The sequence below is a fragment of the Meriones unguiculatus genome, chromosome 11, assembly GCF_030254825.1.
Source record: "Meriones unguiculatus strain TT.TT164.6M chromosome 11, Bangor_MerUng_6.1, whole genome shotgun sequence".
NCBI lineage: Eukaryota > Metazoa > Chordata > Mammalia > Rodentia > Muridae > Meriones > Meriones unguiculatus.
Window position 1 is genome coordinate 50601935 of NC_083359.1, and position 14195 is coordinate 50616129.

The window sequence follows — 14195 nt, forward strand, 5'->3', positions numbered from 1 at the left end:
GAAGACAAGCCATCCTTTCTTATGATTTAAGATTTGGCACTTGACCCCATAATCCATTTGGAATGTATTTTGGTGTCTAGGAGTCTCTAGAAAGTTATTCATTTGAAGCTTCATTAAAGCCACCTTTATACCTTGGCCCTGCTTTCACTAGACTTTTAGTCCTGGCTTCAGAAAGCAGAGAGAGGGTGTGATTGCTGCCAAAGGCCCTTTTTAAACAATTTGCAAATTGGGTTCTTTAATGAGGGTCAGATGATGCCTTCCCATAGAAGAAGGTGACAGGGGACCCAGGGTGGTCCAAAGGAGCGATGGAGGGGAGTGAGCGAGCAAGCATGTGTTCTCTCTGATTGCAGGCCAGGTGCTGATCTGCGCAAGTGATGACCGCACATGCTGCCAGCTGAGAGACTACCTGACGGCAGGGGCAGAAGCCTTCCTGCTGCGGCTCTACAGGAAAACCTTTGAGAAGGACAGCAAAGCCGAAGAAGTGTGGCTGAATTTTAGAAAGGGGGACAACCCAAAGAGAACTATGAGATCTGACAAAAGACCCAAAGACGCCCAAAGCAAAGAGCGTGCTTCTACCAAAAAGGGGCCTTTGAAAAGGAAGAAGCGAGAGCTGACTCTGACGCAAGTGATGAGGACTGCTGAGGAGCCGCCAGAGGAAGAGGCTGCCGAGGAAGGCTGGCACAGACAAGCTGGCAGTAGCCCAGGAGGCTGCGGGGGAGAGATACAGCAGGAATCATTTGATTTAAATTTGTCATCTGATGCAGCCTATGGCATCCTCAAAGAGCCCCTGACCATCATCCATCCGCTTCTGGGGTGCAGCGACCCCTATGCCCTGACGCGGGTACTGCATGAGGTGGAACCCAGATATGTGGTTCTGTATGACGCAGAGCTCACCTTTGTCCGGCAGCTGGAGATCTACAGGGCCAGCAGGCCTGGGAAACCGCTGAGGCAAGTCTGTGCCTGACAGTTCTGCGGGCTTTAGTACAAAAACTGTCTGGCCTGCATGGTGGTTTTCTTACGTTTAACCCACGGTGAGGCTGGTTTGATGCTGCTTTCTGGTGAATGGGAGAAAGCACTCCAGATGGATGTCAGCCATCCCGGCTGAACTGCCTCCAGCACCCCTGGCGCTTTCCCTGCCCCTGCTCATATTCTTTCTTTATGTCTGAGTGTGTCTCTTACAGGTACAGTATCCGGAAAGTCTAGAAAATTTATAATGTTCTGTGTATTATTAAAGGTAATATACTAATGACTTAGCCAAGTGTTATATTAATCTTCAAAAACACCCTGTAAAATCTGAAAGATTTTTCATTACATTTGTGGATGTGTGCACACCGTGAAGCTCGCGGGAGTTGGTTGATGCCTTCCACCTTTTTGTGGGGTCCAGGGGCTGCACTGATTAGACAGAAAGCACCTCTACCTGTTGAGCCACGCTTCAGTCTCACAGCGTACACATTTAAGAACTGACTAAATTTCATTCTCATAAAACTAACATGTTTTAAGAATTATTGTACCAAGTTTTCTTGGGTTTCTAGAAAGATCTTAAAAATCTATCGATCTGGGCTGGAGAGATGGCTCAGAGGTTAAGACCACTGGCTCTTCTTCCAAAGGTCCTGAGTTCTGTTCCCAGCAACCACACGGTGGCTCACAACCGTCTGTAGTGAGATCTAGTGCCTTCCTTGGTGTGCTGTATAAATAATAAATAAATATTTTTTTTTAAGTCAACGGATCTATCAGATGAGAAAGTTATGCCTCCTTCCCAGAGAACACAGTGTTCTCACTCTCCAGCAGCTAAAGGGAAATAAACATCAAAATTAATATCCTGAACTCAGTCTAAACCAGAAACAGAGCCAAGAGAAGCCTTTGTAGCAAGGTAACTAAGGCAGCCTTTCAGAGCGGTCGCCATAGAGGCGGGTCAGCAGGGGCCTGGGGTAAAGACCTGGAGAGAGCATTGTCCACAGGTCAGCTACTCAGCCTGCAGCCATCGGCTCCCCGGTAGCTTACATGCACCAAGCTTCTTACCAAAGAACAGGACACTGTCCTGTTTGAAATCAAAATGTCAAGGGTAGAAGAGTCCTGGGAATTCAACAGCTCACTCTGTCAATGGAAAACTCAGGCCAAGAAATGGAAATTGATTGGCTTTAGCCACATGGCATATCCATGGGGTAGCTGAAATCTCCTAACTCACCCAGAGCCCTTCTCTCTACACTTGAGAGTAACATAGTCTGGGAAGATTTGTGCTAAAAGAAAAGCATGCTCAAAAAGAATAGGGAGTGAGGTGGCATTGGCATAGGCACTTACTCAGCCTCAGCCACAGAGCAGAGAAAAAGGAAGTTCTGTGGGGTTTTCTTTAGACATTTATTTTTAATGGTGAGTGTGTGTGTGTGTGTGTGTGTGTGTGTGTGTGTTCCATTTGCCAAAGATGCCAGAGGAGGGTTAAAAGCTAGAGTTACAGGCAGCTATGAGCCACACACATGGCTGCTTGGAGTGGAAATCTGTTCCCCTGGAGAGCAGTAGGCACTCTTAAGCAGCAAGCCCCAAAGCAAAGCTCTTTAGAGACTGTGTGTGTGTGTGTGTGTGTGTGTGTGTATAAATATTTTTAAATGAGGTTCCTGATACTATCCATGTGTGTCTGGAAGACATTCCTGGCTCCGTTCTACTATGACATGGATAAAAAAGAACTGAAAAAGTACAGAGGGTAAAGGTCTTAGATGTTTAATTTGTTTGCTTGTCACTAACATTGAATTTTCCTAAGCTAGTTCTAATGATGAGTTCCAACTTCTAAGCTATCATTTGGCAGAAGTATAAAGAAAAAAAGTTGAAAAAAGAAGCATCTAAGAGTTTTTGTTGGTTTTGTTTTTTATTTGTTATAAAGAAAGAATTCTTATCCTCTAGTCATATTTCAGGAACTGTGTTCCAGCTTTTGCTGAAGAGAAAAAGAACTTTCACTGGGGAACTGCCCGACGACCCTAAGCGGGTGGTGCTGGGGCCTTCGTCACAAGGTGGCTGGCGCCTTGTGTGCTGAGCACAAGCCCGGCTCTTCTTGAGCATCCAGGGCTACTGCTGGTGGTTCTACTCCCAGGGGTTGAGAATACATTTTTGCAACCTAAAGGAACTCTGTCTTAACCCGCAGGGTGTACTTTCTCATATATGGAGGCTCCACAGAAGAGCAGCGCTACCTGACTGCCCTGCGGAAAGAAAAGGAAGCTTTTGAAAAGCTCATAAGGTGAGGTGGGTGGCCCACGGTACCCTGGCCTCCCGAGGGGACTCAGCTGGGGAAGAAGAGGGTAGGGTCATGAACTGGGCATGGCTGGTGTCCAGGGCCTGCCTCTCACACACTCCCCTTTTTCCTTCCCTCTCTCTTACCCATGCAGTTGCTGAGGGTGGATTTAATGAGTAGAATCTGAGTTGTATTTCTTATCTGAAATCCTGTAACTATAATTCAGTGTAATTTCATATATGTGTTAGTTACAGATGTGTTAGTTACAGGATCTAATCCTGAACATGAAGTTCATGTGGCTTTGAGACCTGTGGTGTGAAGGCACAGGATGGAGGCCACAGTCGGGCACTTCTGTAGATGCCACCAGCACAGAACTGGACATGAGATGTCCTCCTGTGCTGCTGTGTTGGCCAAACACTTTCCATTTCATAGCATTTTGAATTTCAGATTTTTCGTATCAGCAATATATAAGGGAAGCCACCTTTTGTCTGTTGTGTGCAGCACCAGACAAGTCACAAGACACAGTATTAGCCCTGCACCCTCTGCCCAGGGTCCTTCTCTTTGAAGGTTGTAAAGGTATGGGACCCCCAGCTCACCGTGGTGATTCAGGGACTTACCTGGTATAATAATGTCTGGCAACTCTTGCAGGTGGCACAGTCCTCCTAACCCACATGGATGAGATACTGGGTTACTCCGAAGACTAGAAGGATTGTGTGATCATGTTTTTGTTACATTTGTTTACTTATTTTGTGTGTGTGTGTGTCTGTGTCTGTATTCATGCATGTATGCGTGTGCACTGTGTGGAGGTCAGAGGACAGCTTGCAGGAGTCAGTTCTTCTTCCACCACATGGGTTCTGGAGTTTGAACTTGGGTAGTCAGGCTTAGTGGCAAGCACCTATACCCACTTAGCCATCTTACCAGCCCAGAACAGGGAATACTCCATAATGCTTTCAAGCAAATGTACAAGAAGTGGCTGCTGTTCCCAGTTCATTCCCCAGATGAGCAACATTCTGTAATCCCTGACAAATTTTATTCCTGTAGTGACCTTGATTCTCCTTTGAAACTAAAGGCATTTGATGAGGCTCCCACCTGCAGGGTTTTCAATCAGTTCCATCATGTCTGAGTTTTCATTGACTGAACCCTCCCTACTTACGCTAAAAAATATCTGACTTTAAATGATTTAACTTGTTTTTCGATGTTGACAATGCTTTCACCTCACAGCAGGTTCAGACAATCTCAGTCACATAATAGAAACTAAAAGTGCTTCTTATTTGAACTCTGAGGATGAGAAAGGAAGGCACATCTGAGCAATTCTTCCTGCTCCAATTTTTCCCGCTTGCTTATTTATTTCTAACATATTCCTTGCCTTCACTTTTACTAGTCCAGTCATGTGTCATAGACAATCCTCCTGCCTCAGCCTCCTGAGTGCACCCATACTGCCAGCGTGTAGATCATCTTCTAGATTAGACTTCTCAAAAAGATTAATTTAGAGTGTTGCGATTACTCAAGTGATGCCTGTGATATGTGTTCCTCCAGGGAGAAAGCTAGCATGGTTGTCCCCGAAGAACGGGAAGGCAGAGATGAAGCCAACCTGGACTTAGCAAGAGGCATGGTGTCCCCAGATGCTCCCACTGACACTCGGAAAGCAGGTGAGTCCTGCCCTGAGCTCACCACCACTTTTGCCTTCACAGGAGACTGTGAAGCCCCAGAGCCACATAGCTGAGCTTTTTAGATAAACTCTTAAGAGCACCTACCAAGCTGGGGAGGGTACTTGCTGGGGAAAACCACTTGTCTATTTAAGAGCTTCTTGAGTTCAGTTCCCAGCACCTGTATCAGGCAACGCACAACTGCCTGTTATCGCCATCTTGTGGCCTCTCCAGGGACATGCACTCATGGGCAACATATAAATACACAGGCATACACATACACATAAATAAAAAATAATAATAATTTTTTTGAAGAAAAGGAAATTACTTGGGGAGATTCTAGATGAACTCTACCAGTGAAGCCTTGATACCCAGGGAAGCCAGTTGGCTCACACAATAGCTGAAGAAAGCTTTCCCTTAGTTCCTATACCTGGACCCTCAGGTCCACAGATTGCTGGGACTTCCTTAGGGGTCGTATGAGTCCTCGATGCCCTGAAGTATGTTCTGCTTCTTGATATCTCTCCAATCCCAGTTGTTTGGCATGCCACCAAGGCCTGCTGGATTCCAAATGCACACTTATTCACCAGGACTTCCATTGCCTATGGCAGCTGCCATCGGCTAAGCAGCATGAGAGAAACAATAGGGTTAAAGCTGCTGTAACGTCTGGTGAGAGCCCTGGGCTGTCAGTGGACCTAAGGTGAGGCTTTCATGCCCTGCTGTCCCTGTGGCACTGTCTGCCACGAGCTCAGAAACAACAGAGCCCATGCACTGAAACCCTGAGTCAAAGTAAATCCTTCCTCCCTGATATTGTTTCATCGGATATTTGTCAGGGGCTAGAGAAATGGCTCAGAAGTTATAGTCACTTGCATGAAGACCTGACAATCTGAGTCCCGTGTCCCCTCCCACTAAGTGGCAGGAGAGAAGCCACAACTAAGAATTGTCCTCTGACCTCCACACATGTTCTGTGACATGTGGCCTGAGATACTTGTTAAAGTGTGGGCTTGTTGGCTTCAAACAGAAATTCTGCTTCTGTGGGTGAAAACCTGGATTGGCATCTCCCAGGCACCTGGTGGAAACGGGCCCCAGGCTATGTACCTGGACAGCAGGCTTCAGAACATCCTTGCCCCTTTTGAAGTCTCCTAACTCTGCCTAGCTTGGGGACCTTTTAGGTGAAGGAGGGAGGGTCAAGACATAGTTTCCATGCAAAAGCCCCTCCCAGAGGCCTGCCCTTGGGAAGCCTCTGTCTGAGTTTCCTGTTGCTACTGCAAGCACTACATAAACTTGGTGCCCTCTTCTCAGGTCTGCAGGGTGGGCAGAGTTCTAGTCGGATGCCACCCAGCTAACAGGGCTGTTTTCCTCCTAGCAGCTCTACAGAAGAGCCATCTCCTTGTGTTTCCAATACCTTAAAGACGACCTGCATTCTTGGCTGGTGGCTCTTTCCTCTGCCTTCAAAGCCATACTGATGTCTTCTCTGACCCTGCTGCCTCCCTTTCCTCCTAAGGGCTCTGGCTTTACCCAGTCTCTTAGTCAGGTCTCTGTTGCTATGACGAATACCTGATGAAACAGCGTAAAGGAGGGAGTAATTGGGCCCCCACCTCAGAGGTTTAGTCTACACATAGCCAGCTTCATAGTTGCCAGGCCTGCGATGAGTCAGAATATATGGTGGAAGGGTGTGGGACTGAAAGCTATTCATCTCTGGCAGCAAACAAAGAAATCAAACGGTAAGTACAGGACACACTTCAAGGGTATGCCCCAGTGGTCGGCCTCTGACGACCCTATCTTCCGGCAGTCTATTCAGCTGTGACGTCGCCCATGTTCTTAATCCTCATTGAGGTTAGAGTCCTCTGAGCACGACCGCAGGAGCAAGCCTTGATTGCGCAGTGAGCCTCAGGGACATTTCATATCCAAGTCATAACATCAGGTGGCCCAGGGTGACCCAGCCTCAGAGAGCCTGCCTGAGTCCTGCTCACAAATCCACTTCTGCCGTGCTACCGAGCAGTAATTGGGTACAGGCATTTGGGGTGGCATAATTTTGCCTTTTACACTCAACAGTGCTCTTGGGGCTGAGGAGATGAATCAGTGGGTAGACATATCAGTGGATAAAGTACTGTACAAGTATGAAGACCTGAGTTCAGATCCCCAGCCTGATGTTAAAAGCCACATGTGCCTGTATCACCACTGCTATGATGTAGGAGGATCACCGGGATCCTAGCTGCTAGCCTAGCTCCAGGCTCAGTGACAGTGACAAAGGAAAATGACGGAATGGACCACGTTCCTCTGGCCTCCACACGTGGGCTCAACATAGCTACACACACACATTCATGAACATGTAACACACACTTAAAGCAGCAACATTGTCACCATAGGGTTTGTTGAAAATGCTGAGTTCAGAATCTGCTTGCTAGCGTGGCCCCATGTACTCACAGTAGAGTGTAAGAAGCCCACCTCTTTCCTTCCCATCTCCAGACCCAAAGGTAGGGACAGCAGCTCAGAGGGTAATCTTCTTAGGAATGCCTGTAGGACCTGGAAATACAAAGACCAGCACAAATGTGGTCAGTGTCCCAGAGAGGAACCAGGGCAGGTGTTTGTGTGCCATTGTAAGTCATGAACTACCAGCCCAGGCTAGTTCTCCCATTGGTTCCATTTACTTTGGGGAAAACTACCTCTGCTTTCTCTCTAAATGCTATTTTTTTGGTCTGATAGGAAATGTTAAAGCTATTAATCCAAATTTAACAACAGAAACAGATTTAAACCTCTCAGAGTTCATCTCTGAGCACTCTTCCCTGTTTCATGACCTAAATGTCCGTTTTCATAGGTGGCCAGGAGCAGAACAGCACACAGCCCAGCATCGTGGTAGACATGCGTGAGTTTCGGAGCGAGCTCCCATCTCTGCTCCATCGGCGGGGCATTGACATCGAGCCAGTGACTCTAGAGGTGGGTGATTACATCCTGACACCTGAGCTGTGCGTGGAGCGCAAAAGTGTGAGTGACCTCATTGGCTCGCTGAACAGTGGCCGCCTGTATAGCCAGTGCCTCGCCATGTCACGCTACTACCGGCGGCCCGTGCTGCTCATAGAGTTTGACCCAGCCAAGCCCTTCTCTCTGGCACCACGAGGTGCCTTCTTCCAGGAGATGAGCAGCAGTGATGTGAGCTCCAAGCTCACGCTCCTCACCCTGCATTTCCCACGCCTGCGACTGCTCTGGTGCCCCTCACCCCATGCCACAGCCGAGCTGTTCGAGGAGCTGAAGCAGAACAAGCCACAGCCCGATGCAGCCACCGCCCTGGCCATCACCGCAGACTCAGAAACACTGCCTGAGTCAGACAAGTATAACCCTGGCCCCCAAGACTTCATGCTAAAGATGCCTGGGGTCAACGCAAAGAACTGTCGCTCCCTGATGAATCAAGTGAAGAACATCGCAGAGCTGGCCACCCTGTCCCTGGAGCAGCTCACAGGCATCCTCGGGCACTCAGGAAATGCCAAGCAGCTGCACGATTTCCTCCACACTGCCTATGCAGACGTGGTGTCCAAAGGCAGAGTAAGAAAGTGACTTCACTCAGATCGCTGTTAATCATTTGCACAGCAGCTCATTTCCCGGGCTTTTAGGGGCTTCCATTCTGTCCCCTAGGTCATTGGTGCAGAAGCCAGGGGTTGCCCCTGGCTGTGCTGAGGTGTGTTCCTGCCTCCCCTTGCTGTCTCTTGCCTCTCAGTGGTCTGTGCTAGGCTTACAGTGATCCGTTTTAAATAAGGTGTGGTGGGATCATACCACTTGAAACAAACAGAGTCAGTGTTTGCATTCAGGCTGATAAGAACACTCCATCGTGTTCTTAACATTGTCTGCACAGACCTGAAACAGGCCGCTGTCCAACCGTGCCCCTCAGCATCTTCATCTCCCACTCACGACACCAAACCAGCCCACTAGTCTGATCATCATATATATGTAACATGTGCTGTGACTTGTTTTTAACAGAATTAATTGTTTGTTGACAAGATTTGATGAGGTAATGGACGACTCCTCTGAATTCTTGGTTTTCTCAGTATTTGATCTCCAAATTCCTAGTCTAAGCCCAAATAACAAATCAAAGAGTCCCCATCCCACACTTCACTGGTGTAAGAGGCCAGTGCCATACCAGCAGCACAGCATCTGCCCTGCCCAGCTCCTGTCCTGACTGCTTCTCCTTGCCTGGGTAAGGAGTAGATGTGAGCAAAGGAGGTCTAGGTGCTTTCTAGATATGGGTCCCTCCTTCATATTAAAGGACAATAGGTAAGATCTATTCAGAGAAACTGTAAGAATTCAAAAGAAATGCAGAGATGTCTAAAGACCCACAGGCCAATCTCATGATTGATTTAGACTGGCTTTTCTGTGTTAATGGGGTTCACAGCATCTTCATGCCATTTGCAAACTATGATGCTTATGTATTCATTGTTCGTGTGTTCAGCAACAAGCAGTAAATTTTCTACCTCAAAAGTTGACGCCGAGATGAATTCTAGCCTTGCCACGTGGTTGAGTGTTTGATCAGAGTCGGCCATCTTTTGGTTTGTCAAGCTGAGCTGATCAAAAAGTAGACACTAACAAAAATACCGACTTCGACTTTAACAAAAGCACTTTGAACTGAACCTTTCATGTTGGCATCTTGATTTATTGGTACTTAACAGTACAGTTGTCCCTCAGTGTCCTTGGGAGATTGCTTCCAGGACCCTCTGAAGCTGCAGTGTTTGCATGCTGCAATCCTTCGATGGTGCTGATGTATAGCCTTTGCCTAGCATCCTGTGAACGTGACACCATTTCTTGGTGGCTTACAGCAGCTGCTTCAGGACAAGTCTGTGGAAGGGCTGGTTTTCTTGTGCTTGTCAAAGGGTAAAGAGTGCATGTTTAGTAAAGATGGCATCTGTTTCCTGTCTTTACAATCGTTGGTTGGTTAAATCCAAGGATGCAGCTCACTCAGATCAAGCATCCTTTCCAGAGCCTGTCAGGAATGAACATCAAGGGATGTCAATACAGGCAGTTATCAGTGACTGATAACAGGAAAAAAGATTTTTAAAAGTAAGCTAAAGGTTAAAAAAAAAAAAAAGATCTGAACTACTTGTTTCAACCCAGGGTTAAAAATATATTTGCCTTCTGGCTTAGGACAGAACCGCCTGGTGCTCAGCTCATTAACATGGGCGTGCCGTGTTCACTTATAGTGCATGTTCTCTCTGCAGAGTCTCACCTCCCTTTTCTGTTGTTCTGTTCCATAACAAAAATCTTAAATAACACAGGCTGTGATGGGTGTTTCATTCAAATTTAACATGTCAAAGCTCTTCTCGATGCCATTTTAAACAGTCCTTTTTACCTAGTGCAGCAGTCTTCAGCCCATGGACTTCCAGTGTCCCTCAGCTCCTCAAAGTGACACCTGTAGGAAGAAGAAGCCACACAGTCTCGTCTCTGGGGCTTGAGCGTGACTGGTGGCTTCTGTTGAGCTGGAAATGGTCTTCTCAGGTGAAGACTCACCTCTCCCTCCGCTGGCTGTCTGAAGTATTTCTGGGTGTGGAACACTGCCAGTACATCCATCACTTATTTGGCTTTCTCAGATATTTTTACACATTTTTAGAATCTTTGCTGAAGGAACAGGAAGCTGCAAAGTGGAAGCCTGACTTTGTTTCCCAGCAGTATTTTGCTACATTTGGTTTTGTTGTTGTTGTTGTTCAAAATCATAAATACCCAGTTTATTGATGAGCTCCTGGGTAGCTTTTACAAGACCTCCAAAAGCTGGGTCAGCATTGTGGTTATGAGAAATCACCGTTGGGTTTACTTTCTTAAATCCTAGCACCTTTCGGTGTTTTTAAACTGTATGAGGAGTAACCTACCCAGTAGCCATCAAGCCAAGCATGGTGGCCCACAGCCCTAATCCCAGCTCTGGAGAGGCAGAGGCAGGTGGATCTCTGGTCTATGTAGTGAGTTCCAAGCTAGCTGAATTATAGAATAAGACCCATCTCAAAATCAAGCAAAACTGTGGTGGCCATCAACACTGTCTTCAGGTAGACATGACTCCCTTTGGTGGACGCCCACTGAACTGTAGGCTATAGCTGTCCGAGAGCTTTGTAGTGCAATCCCACCTCACAGGGAACTGGAAATGATCTCATCCAGCCCCCGTCAGGTTTGGGTTGTTGAGATGCAGGTACTTAGTGAATAAGGAGGCTCAATTTTGACCTTCACTTTTGCTTTTCCAGCAGATTTGATTTCATGCTGCTTTGGAGAACTTCTTGAGGGAAAATTTTTTTTAATTTAACTTAGAAATGTCCCCTCAAAAGAATGTTAAGGAAAAGATGAAAATGTAGACAGGCTTTGGAAAAAGTGTCATTTTCTTAGTTATTTTGCTCTCATTTTTATGTTAACTATTTCATGTCCAATCCTGAGCTATGATATGTAATTGTCCACTGTTTTCAGGGGCACTTGGTAGCCAGTACTGCTGTGCTGTTGAGTGCTGTTCCTTTTTGTCTGTTGTTTTAATTTATGGTTGCATAAGCCGAGATTTGGCAAGAGAGATCCAAAACTGAAACATATTTACTTGTAGTGTGTAGGTGTGTCTGTCTGTCTCGGTTTATTCAGCTCTTCTTTAGCTTTGGGGGCAAAGTAAAAATGACAATGTACAGTAAGAGGGCATATTTTACTAGCAATGCATGATTACACAGTGAAGCTGTCATGCGGAGTGGATGCTTAAAGCAGGCTTGCTCTCAGTCAGTGCTCTGCCTGCCTCTTGTTAGCGTAACCCACATTCTGTGTCAGCAGTGCACTTTCCTTGGTTGGTCCCTTAACATGCTGTGACGTCTCTTTATGAAAGGAGCTGGAGAAGAAAAGCTGATATCCTTTGGACATTGGGGCATCCAAACAAAGGGTCAACTCCTGTGTTTTTATTCCTTTTAACTCACAAGTTGGTAGAGGTAAATTGTCCTTTATATAGCAGTAAAATTGAGTATGGTTTCTTAAGCAAGTTTAATTAACAGGTTGAATTGGGTCACCACAGTGGTGTCCTCATTCCTGCCTCTGCTTTGAATGTCTATGCACAGTCTTTTCTAATGTGTAGGAGACTGATTATTTTATTTAATTTTTTCATGTTTTAAAACCCTCTGAATAAAGATTGACAAACTATTGAACCTTTTCTTCACAGTAGTGCTGTGACCTCTGTTGAATGACCACTTGGCCTTATCTCATTTAATCCCCAGCACAAAGCCAAGAAGGTGCCACTGCCCCTTCTTCATGGTAATGAAGCTGAGACCAGAGAGCTTAAGCAGTTTGCCCAGTGTCATCCAGTAGTCATTCACAATACCGTGATTTGAAACCCACATGGTCTGACTGCAGAACTTATGATAAAGCATGGGTAGGGGAGGGTTCCTGGGGAAGGGGCTGTTTGGGGAGATGAGTGTGTGTGTCTACTTTCAAGTCTGTAGCTCTAGTCAAGATGAAGCATGCAGTTCTGAGCAGAGAGCAGAAAATGTTCAGAGCCCCTCAGCACAGCTGCCTGTCGCCTGTTATAGGGCTAGTTACCTCCTGCTGGCTGATTAGGAAGGCTGTTTTGCAGCTTTATTTAAAAAAAAAAAATAGATGTTTTTTTGATATTGTTGGATTTTTGTTGCTGGTTTGATTTTGGTTTTGGTTTTGGTTTGGTTTGTTTTCTAGATGTGGTGGGGCTTGCCTGTAATTTTAGCACGAGCTTGGGACTGAGGCAGGAGGATGGTGGAATTTAAGGCAAGCCTAGGCTACGTAGCCCATGAAGGTTCACTTGTAGCAAGTGAAAACAATACTGTTGGTTCTTGCCCAGGAACAGAAAGGATTGCTGGGCACCTCTGAACCGGCTCTGTACATTGGTGAATGTTACTTCTGTATAAGTCTCCGGGTTTTTTTTATTTCTAACTCAGTCTGCACACCTTCCTGGTTGCCTTAGTAATTCAGTTACATAAAAATGAGGGCTCAGTGGAGGCCGGAGAGGTGGCTCAACAGTTGAAAGGACTGGCTGCCCTGGCAGAACACCCAGGTTTGGCTCCCAGCACCCACTTCGTGGCTCACAGACGTCTGAAACTTCAGTCCAGAGGAGCCAAATACCCTCTTCAGCCTCTTCAAGTGCTAGACACAGAGTACACATATGTTCATTTAAGCAAAACAATCATGCATATAAAAGTAAATAAAATTTTTTATTGAAAATGGATTCTTCTCTTATGCAATACATCCCAGTTTCCTCTTTCCTGCTCCACCTCCCTGCACTCTTCCCAGCTCTTCCTTCCTCCCCATTCTCCAGATCCACTCTCCTCCATTTACTTTTCAGAAAAGAACAGGCCTCTAAGAGATGACAGCCAGACACTACAGAACAGGATACAGTAAAATAAGGCAAAAGCCCTCATATCGAGACTAGACAAGACAACCCAACTGGAGGTAAAGAGTCCCAAAAGCCAGTAAAGAAGTCAGAGACACACCCTCTCCCACTGTTAGGAGTCCCACAAAACACCAAACTCATGGCCATAACCTTTACACAGAGGACCTGGTGCAAACGTATGCAGGCCCTGTGCTTGCCATTTCAGTCTGTGTGGGCACACTTCATAGATTCCATGGGTCATGTTCTGGTGTCCTTCATCCTCTCTTGACTCAGTCCTCCCCTTCTTCAAAGGGGTTCCCTAAGCTCCGAGGGGAGGGACTGGTTAGAGACCTCCAATTTATACTCTTTGAATGTTTGACTTTGAACTCTGCGCCCACTCCCATCTTCTGCCAGATGAAGTCTCTCTGATGACAGCTGGACAAAGCACCAAGCATAGCAGAATATCAGGAGGAACCATTGCATTGACTTTGTTTATTCACTTTCCCAGCTGTGTTTGGTTCTGCCCTAGATCTCTGAGCTATCCAGCTTCAGTGAGTGAGAGCATTTGCTACCCCAGTAAGAAGAGAACCTAAGTTCAAATCCCCAGCACTGCAGCAGCAGCTGGGCATCACTGCACATGCTTATAACCCTAGCATTGGTGAGTGGAGACGTGAGGGTCCCGGAGCTCACTGATCAGCTAGCCTGTCTGCAAGGCTGAGCTGCACGTTCAGTGAGAGACCCTGTCTTAAGATGGAAAGAGACAGGGGAAGACCCAGTGTGTCCTCCTCGGCTTCTACATGCATGTATATGGACCTGTGTACACAAATCAGAAAAATTAACTTTCTACTGGTTCTTTGTGAATTTCATGTAATGCAGTCCAACTCCCTACAGTCCTACATTCCCCTCCCCTTGTACCCACTTGCCAGCCTTGTAACCTCCCCCTTAACAGAAAAAAAAAAATTGTGGAAGCTGTAGTGTCACAGTGTGTCCCACAATATATACTTTT

At 46.5% G+C, this 14195-nt stretch overlaps 1 protein-coding gene across 1 annotated transcript in view; it reads left to right on the forward strand.

The window, feature by feature from the left end:
• The window catches only part of Ercc4 (ERCC excision repair 4, endonuclease catalytic subunit), a 32543-nt gene extending 19498 nt beyond the window's left edge, over positions 1 to 13045 (forward strand). The window contains exons 8-11 of the mRNA XM_021654058.2: positions 351 to 948; positions 3131 to 3223; positions 4754 to 4866; positions 7679 to 13045. Of these exons, the coding sequence (XP_021509733.1) occupies positions 351 to 948; positions 3131 to 3223; positions 4754 to 4866; positions 7679 to 8412 (1538 nt within the window). The 3' untranslated portion in view covers positions 8413 to 13045. The remainder of the gene's footprint in view (positions 1 to 350; positions 949 to 3130; positions 3224 to 4753; positions 4867 to 7678) is intronic.
• Positions 13046 to 14195: the final 1150 nt, after the last annotated feature.